This window comes from Echinops telfairi, unplaced genomic scaffold, assembly GCF_000313985.2.
Source record: "Echinops telfairi isolate 266 unplaced genomic scaffold, ASM31398v2 ScPeMD7_9;HRSCAF=40, whole genome shotgun sequence".
Taxonomy (NCBI): Eukaryota; Metazoa; Chordata; class Mammalia; order Afrosoricida; family Tenrecidae; genus Echinops; species Echinops telfairi.
The window spans coordinates 23,718,263-23,726,667 of NW_022103906.1; the positions used below are offsets into that span (position 1 = coordinate 23,718,263).

Consider the following 8,405-nt stretch of genomic DNA (forward strand, 5'->3'; position numbering starts at 1 on the left):
TTGGGGAGGGAGGAGCGGAGGCCAGACAAGACACAGCCTTTGGGTGAGGGGGCCAGAGCTGGAATGTTTGCTCGGCGCTTGCCGGGCCTCTGTCTCTCTTCTCCCACGTGAAGAGGAGGACCAGCTGGGACCAGGCACCGGGAAGCAAGGCAGCTGGGAGGCCGGGGTAGCTAGGGGACCTGTCCCGAGACTGGGCTCCCCTCCTTGGACAAGAGGCCCCCTGATGGACTCTAGCAACCCACCCCCTCTCCCACAGACCCGAGACAGAAAGCCCGGTGGCATAAAGCAGCACCTCCCCACCCACCACCACACGACAGGGTCCAGGTGTGGGAGGGCTATGGGCTGTGCATGTCTATGTGCGTGTGCCTGCCGGGGGAAGTGTGTGACGTGTCTGTGTTTGAGTGCGTCTGAGTGTGAAATCACACCCCCAGGGGGCTTGGAAAGGAGGGGAGGAAGAGCAGCCAGAAAAGCCAGGCAGGCGTCCTGGCTGCTGGCCGACCCCAGAAAACCTGCACATCTGGAGTGAGCCGCGCTGCCCTCCCTCCCCCAACGTCCCAGACAGCATCTGGCACAGAGTGTTGGCAGTAACACTTTCGGTTTATTGGCGAGGGTGCCCTGGCGTGGCTAACCAGCCACTAGGCCTGAGAGAAGCCCTGTCGTGTATGCCCACCCCACCCCTTCATCTCCCCACTGCGACCCCCGTGGGACATGTATGCAGACTCGGCCCCCAGGAATGGGGGCACCCGAGGTTTACAACAAACAAATCCAGGGGGAGGGGAGAGGACATGACATGACAATGAAGGTTAGGCCGCCCGCCGGCTCTCCACCGTACAGCGGGCAGAGGCCCAGGGGGAGGTGGGAAGGCCCTGCTGACGGCTGCTCCCCACGGGGTCAGGGCTCCCAGAGAAGAACAGTCACTTCAAGTGTCTCCGTGAAAGCATGACCCTCCTGGCCCTGGCTCCTCACTCGGGTGGGGGCGAGGGAAGAGGGGCTCATGGGGAAGTGGTTTCTGAAGGAGTCCAATCCCCCTGCCTGCCGCCGGCAGCCTCAATGGGAGCCATTGGTCCTGCGGTACTGGTGCCCAGGGGGAGAGGAATGGTGCGGCCGTCACCTGCCGGCCCCCGGCCCCGCCCCCAGGGGGAGGGTAGTGGTCACTTCCGGCTGTGGAGTGTGTCCTGAAACTTGGTGCTGGTGTACCGCAGGTGGAAGCCTTTTTTGTTGATGGTGTCATCTGAGTGGAATTTCACCAGGACCGAGTCACCCGCTGAGTACACCTCTTCAGGAGGCTGAGAGAGAAAAGGGGTGGGTGTCGGGCTGACGAAGAGCATTTCCCACATCCCTCTGGCCCCTTGTAAGCAGACTCCAGCCAGGAGTTGAAAGGCGCACCCTAGGTGGGGAGGCGACAGCGTGGGGTGGAGCCGGTTGCCTTAAGCTCAGAGTCGGCTTCCAGACGAAAGCTGGCTCTGCTGCTACCAGCTAGGGACTCTCTGGGCCTCATCTTCCCCAGAGTGGAGGAGGTGCTTCCTGCTGTCCAAGCCTCAAAGGGAAAACTCACTGCCATCGGGTGGATGCCAACTCAGAGTGACCCTAGAGGGCAGGCTAGATGGGCCTCTGAGTTTCCGAGACTGTAACTCTTTATGGGAGTAGAAAGCCCCATCTTTCTCCAGCAGCAGAGCTGCTGGCAGTTTCAAACTGCTGAACCTGTGGATCACAGCCCAATGTGATACCACTACACCACTGGGGCTCCTCTCAAAGGGATCCTGGGGTGGGGGTGGGGGGGGATGAGATGATGGACGTGAGAGAGGATTCTCGGGGGGTGGGGGGGTGGGTTCTCTGCCCCAGCAGTCTCTTGGAGAAGACTAGGCAGAGCCTCTCTCTGCAGGTCTGTGGGGGAAGCTGGCACAGAGAGGCACAGTGCCCCCAGACCTGGACTCTGTCCTCTCTTCTGTCTGCCCATTCTGGCCCTGGTCTGCTTTTGGTGAGGCCAGCGGCCTCCTCATCGCTTGTGGGCCCGTGCTCCATGTGGCCCCTGCAGAAAAGCATCAGGAAACACATGCCCTGGGAGCAGGGATACACTTCTCTGAGAATCTTGGGGACGTTTCCAGGAAGCCCTGCCTGGATTCCTTCTCTGGGTCCCCTCCCTGCTCCAGCCTGGTGGGGGTCTCTGGAAGGGAGGTGTGAGGGCCAAGTGGGGGGCAGATTAGCTCAGCAGGAAGCCAGGGCATTCTGCAGGCGGGGGTGCGGGGATGAACTGTGCAAGCTAGTCGCTGGGGCCACGTCTCCACCCACCCTCTGGCCCTGCCTGGCCTCTGCCATTTACACAAAGGCTGGAGCTCTGCTCCTCAGAGGAGTCAGCCAAGCCAAGGCTGGGTCCATTTAGCTCTTCCTGAAGCCCCCCCGGAAGGCTGGGGAGTGGGGAGTGATGGGAGGGTCTGTGGATCTGAGAGTGTGGAGTGAGGGGGGGTAGGGGGAGACAGCAGTCTGGGAAGGAGAAAGGGATTTGATGAGACAAAAGGGAAAGATGAGAAAGAAAAAGGGAAAAAACAAGCCCTAAGACAAGGTCCTATGGGGAGGGAAAATAAATCCACTTCTGTGGATAGCCCATGGCCTTGGTTCAAATCCCATCAGGCAAAGCTTTGCTCGCTGTCTCTGAATGTGTGGTGCGACAGGGACCTCGTGAGCAGGCATCACTGCCCGCTTGGGGTCTGCTCGGACGGCAGTGATGTCTTTGCCACAAGCTGGCAGCAGGAGGCACAAGGTGTTTTCATGGATCAGACAGACAGATCGCTGAGAGCAGGCGCCCTGGCCTGGTCTCAGCCTCGGGCCTCCGCTCCAGGCCCTCAATTGCTGCCGGCAGCCTAACCAAACTGGTTCTGAAGCAGGCTTTAGTCAGGGCAGGGCCCACCCCAGAGCCCTCAGGAACCTCAGAAGGAGTCTTGTCTCCTGGGCCTTTTGGGTGGGAGAATGGCCTAAGGCCAGGTGGAAGTCTCTGAGCAGCCCCCACGAAGCTGGGTCTCCTGCCTCCTATAAAGGGCCCTGTCTGTGCTACCACTCACTCCTGCTCCCCATGCTGCCAAGGCACTCCCCGCACTGAGAACTGGGGTAAGGGGTGTAGGGCGGGCCTCACCCCAGAGCCGCAGTAGCGCCCCAGTCTGGGGGCTGTGCTGTCGTAGCCGTCAAAGAGCTCCAAGTAGTCGTAGCCGCAGTCCGTCTCCTCCTCCACCTCGAAGGTCTGGAACACCAGCTCCACGCCGTAGCCCTCCTCGGCCACGACCACCCACTCGCAGTCCACGGCCCCGGGGTAGTTGTTGTCTCCAAACTGGGCGTGGGAGTACAGGTCCTTGGTCTTCACCTCGGCCCGCACCTGGCCCCCACACTCTGCAGGAGGAGAGGACAAGGTGGGTGGGCTTCCTGAGTTCTGCCCAGCGGCCCGGCCCGGCACCCTCATGGTGCAGAGAAACACTGAAGCCTTGGGGGAAGGCCCCCGGTGGCCAGGGGTAGGTGGGGAACCTGAACTGTTTGGCTGGCTGTCTTACTTCTGGGATCCATGCCTACTGAGGCCAGGGGATGAATGGGGGTGAGGCGCACAGAGCGGAAGGTGGTGGTGGGTAGGGTGTGTGTGTGTGTGTGTGTGTGTGTGTGTGTGTACTCTGTGGCTGAAGAGGCCAGTCACTAATTTGTTGCAGCTGGTAGCTGCCATGGAAGAATGGGGGTCCAGCCTTGCCAGGGCTTCGCATTTTAAAGGGGAAGCCCTACATCTGGAATTTATGGAGAAACTCCTGGTTTTTAAATGCTAGCTCCAATTTATAGACATAAAACCAAACCAAAACAAAAACCAACAGCAAACACATTGCAGGCCAAACATAGCAGGTCTGAGGGGCCAGATGGAGTGCTGGGGCCCTCACGTAGTGACCCCGGTTCTGGGAGAGGCAAACAAGAGTGTGTGGGCCAGAACGGTCAGCGGTCACCTCCTCCCAACACCCTCAGCCCTGCCGCCCTCCCTGCACCTGGCCTCCGTGGTCCCTGGAGGAGGTGGGGAGATACCTGGGTGGGGCCAAGGTCAGGGACAGAACCCAAAAGGGAGGGCAGGTGGTGGGTTCATCAGTTCTGAGGACTCTCCAGCAGGTGGCTGTGGGCCTGTGAAGGTTTACGCCCGAGTCCTGGTGTGGCAGGCCAGGCCTTACAGGCCCACCCTCCCCACTCAACGCAGGACTGTTCCATACACTCGTACACTCAACGCCTGGCTGTTGGGTGCCATCGCACAGCTCCTGATGCACAGTGACTCTCCGTGACAGTAAAACTGCCCCCAAAGAGTTTTCCTGGCCGTCTTCATGGACGTAGAAGGAGGAGCCTTCCGGTGGGTTTGAACTCCCAACCTTTCAGTCTGCAGCCCAGTGCTTAGCCATTACACCACCAGGGCACCCGCACATGCCCAACCCTCTGGGCAAACGGAATCTGTGACTTGCTCTCACCTCTACCCTGAGCTGGCCTCTGACTGTAGCTTGGCCTGAGCTTCCCCTGGCCCTGCCTGGAATGGCCCTGCCAGCTCACACCTGGGCGGGTGACTCAGCTGCTGGTTGCCCTTATCCTGGTCTGTCTCCCGCTGGGATGATCTGCGCATGTCTCATCTCCGGAGAGAACAAGGGTGGGAGGTTGTTTGGTGGCCCTGTCCCCTGGGGGTTTTCTTGCAGACAGTGGGCACTCCACAAATGTTGAGCCAATGAGCACAGGAATATAGAATGCGAGCCCCAAGGGCAAGGGTCTTCGCCGGCCACATTCATGGTTCTGACCCGCATTTAGAACCACTGCCTCTTATCTCTTAGACCAGCGGTTCTCAACCTGTGGGTCGCAACCCTTTGGGGGCCAAACGACCCTTTCACAGGGGTCGCCCGATTTATAACAGTAGCAAAATGACAGTTATGAAGTAGCAATGAAAATAATTTTATGGTTGCAGGGTCCCCACAACATGAGGAACCGTAGGAAAGGGTCGCGGCATGAGGAAGGTTGAGAACCACGGTCTTAGGCATTCATCTTTGGGGTTGAAATGTGGGTGGGTTCCTGTGTTTTTTTCTACCCTTGGAGACTTTGGAAGGTTCCTGAAAGAAAGGGACCAGGAGCAGTATCCCCCTTGTCCTTGGTTCCCTCCCCATGTCATCATGACCCTGCTTTCCGGCCAGTGCAGTCACAACTCCACTCCCACACCCTCCAGGGCTTACTCTGCTCTCGGGCCGAGCCCACAGAACACACCGTCTTGTTGCTCACCCATCACCCAATCTCCTACAAGCCGTCTCTCCACCCAGGCTACATGAACGCAGGCTCTTTGTAAGCCCCCACTTCTAGCCCAGGCCTTGGCCTTCCGTCAAGGATCAGCAGACACCTCCAGAACATCTGACCTAAGGGTCCAGCTACCCAGCACCCTCACCTGTGGAGTGGGAGGCCTGGAAGCCTTTCCTCTGGACCGAGTTGTCAGAGAAGAACCTCAGGAACATGCGGTTGCCGGTGGCCAGGACAGACTCGGGCTTCTTGCTGCCGCAGAAGCGGCCCAGGACAGGAGCTTTGGCGTCGCGCCCATCATACACCTCCAGGTGGTCGTAAGCACACTCGGGCTGGGACTCTATGTCCATCTCCATGAAGGTCTGGAGGGTGTGAGGAGGGGGTTGGGTTAGGGATGTGGCTGAGAGACTGGCTGGGGTGAAGGGCGAGTCCACCCCACCCCCATTGCCATCAAGTCGGTGCTGGCTTATAGTGACTCTATCAGTAAAGGCTGTCAGTCATCATGGGAGCAGCACACCTCTTTCTCCCAAGGAGTGGTTGATGGGTTTGAACTGCCGACCTTGTGGAGGGAGCAGGGGGTTCCAGATGGTTGACTCTCAACCCTAGCTCACTGAGACCTCAGGGGAGTGGCCACTGTGGGTAGTTGACAGTGAGGGAGGACGCAGGCATGAGGCAATAGCAGGGATGCTGCCGTGTGTGCCCCAAATGGGGGCCTCAGGAAAGGTTGGATTTAGGGGTTCTCCCGGGGATGGCAGTCCCATGTGTTCAACCATACTGCCTGGGCTCCAGCCTGCTTTGCTCTGAGCGGGGTCTCTCAATGGGTCAGCACTTGAGGGATGGAGACCCAGTGGTGGCCAGACTGTATGGAGGGATCCGATGTGCCCATGGAGGCTGGGAGTAGGCGCCTTACCAGCTTGACCCGGTGCCCGGGGGTGCTAGAGATGGCCCAGGTACAGTCCCTCTTGCTGGGATATTTGTCAGGCCAGTTGGGGCTGGTGATGGTGCCGGTGGTTGAGGTGACTTTGTGGTCACAGCCCGCTGTGGGGAGTAAGTGAGAGGATCAGCAGGGACCTCAAGGCCCTATGTGCCCCTCTCCCCAAAAGAAAGGCCCTTTCTTCTTGCCCTCCCCTTCCTTCTTGCTCTCGTTGTCCCCCACTGGAAGCCTGGGCTGAAGCTTCATAAGGCTGCTGCTTCAGTTCCCCGTGCCTTGGGGAAGCCTCCAAAGCGAATCAAACTCGTTGTCATCGAATCGGATCTGATTGGAAAACGGCTGCTTCTACAAGAAGCCGGAGCGAGTCTCACTGGGCAGCAGCACCGGAAGCGGTCACCACAGACCCTCTGGTGCAGCTCTGCCTCCCCTCCCCTCCTCCTGACCTTTGAGGCTCATGCTCTCGGTCACCCCGCCTCGGCCCCTCCCTTGGTGTTTCGTGTTCTGATCTCCGCCATGTTTCCCATGCACGGAAGACTTTGACACCTGACTCAGTTCTCTCCACTGCTCCGTTGGCCATTGTCCTGGTGACCTCAACACACACGTGATGGTCCTTCCAACACACCGGCCTCCTGCTCTTTGACCTCAGTACTTTCAACCTTTATCTTCCTCTGGAGACACGCATGCTTATGGTGTCACGCATGCTTATGGTGTCACGCTAGGTTTTCCCATCAGCATGTATGACTTCTTGATGCTACACAGGCGTCACTCCCTCTGTGGCCACCTCCACGTCTTCTAGTGGGTGCGGGTCCTCGCTTGTCCTACAAGAGCTACTCAACTTCAGAGAGAGTGGTATGGTCTTGGTCCTTCCATGTTTTCCCAAGAGACCTCCTCTATTGGCTTACCACACATCCTATCCAGCAAGGCTACATGGCCAATCACCCAAACGCCTTCTTCATCAAGATCCTCCATGATCCTACACCTGTCTTTCTAGGGTACCAGATGGGTCCCCAAACCGCCTGATACCCTTTAGATGTTCCCTTAGCCAGCCATCGCCTCAGGGATGGCTGCAAATCAACAGCACGCACCTGAAGTCACTGTCTCAGGTCCCAACTTGTCCCTCCCAGCGGGCCACCTCGCCTCAGTGCAATTCAGACAGCACTTCTCTGGGAAAACCAGAGGCATGAACTGCTTCCACTTCCCATCCTCTACCTGCAGACACATCTCACCTGCCTCCACCTTCTCTCCTTCCTTTGGTCTCAGGGGAGAGGGTGTTCCTCCTGGCTGGCAGGGGTGACTTTCTCCTCTGGGGGCTGGAGTCCTTTGCTGCTGTAATTTGAGGGCCTTCGTACCCAAATCACCACCCCCAACACCCTCTCTCTTGGCCAGCTCTGTTAGCTCAGCCTAGAACAGCTCTCCCATTGGTCCGATTTCCCTGCTAGGGACCGCCTCTTCTCTCCCCTTTCCTTCTCAGCTAAACTCAAAGAGAACTTGTTATTACCATATTGCCGATACCCACGGCTCCTCAGCCTACAATAATCTGGTTTCTGCCTCTGAAAAGCCTGGCCTCACAAGCTCACATTTGACAAGCTGGCGCTCATTACTCATTATCAATCAATCTGACCGAGCCCTCTGAGTTAAGGTGGGCAGCCAGTGTCCTGTTGGGCCCAGGCAGAAGAAAGGGATGGGTGGAGCGTGCTGGGTGTGCACGTGTGCCTACAGTGAGAGGCTCAGCCACCAGGGTCCAGAAAGGGGCCCTAACTAAGGCCACCCAGCAGGGTCCTGGGGAGGCCGGTCAAGCTCTGCTCTCCTCGCGGTGGGCTGTGAGTGGTTTCCATTAGCTCCCTGTGGTCCCACATCTCCACACCTGCCCTCGTCCACTTCACACCGGTCTTCCACACCCTCTCCTCATTACCTGCACGTTCACTCCTCCCCACAGTGAGGCCGAGCTCTCGTTGGGAACAAGGACCCTTTTCTTGAATCCCCTGCAGGACTCTGGACAGCCCTGAGTCCTCAGGAGGGCTTCAATAAATACCAATGGATGGGCTGAATACTTCTATAGAGCATCAGAGTGATGGACAGGTCATCTTCCCCAAAATTTAACCCCTCTCCTGGCTATCTTGTTGAAGGTGTTATTCATATCAACACTTTCTTTATATGTATATACATACATATATGTATATAAACAGTTAGTCTAAAGAGC

General features: G+C 58.0%; 1 protein-coding gene across 1 annotated transcript in view; it reads right to left on the reverse strand.

The window, feature by feature from the left end:
- Positions 1-608: 608 nt before the first annotated feature.
- Positions 609-8,405, reverse strand: part of BMP1 (bone morphogenetic protein 1) — a gene marked incomplete at its 5' end in the record, with an annotated part of 48,687 nt that continues 40,890 nt past the window's right edge. Inside the window, 4 exons of the mRNA XM_004707690.2 lie at positions 609-1,286; positions 3,128-3,378; positions 5,423-5,636; positions 6,185-6,312. Coding sequence (XP_004707747.1) covers positions 1,152-1,286; positions 3,128-3,378; positions 5,423-5,636; positions 6,185-6,312 — 728 coding nt within the window. The remainder of the gene's footprint in view (positions 1,287-3,127; positions 3,379-5,422; positions 5,637-6,184; positions 6,313-8,405) is intronic.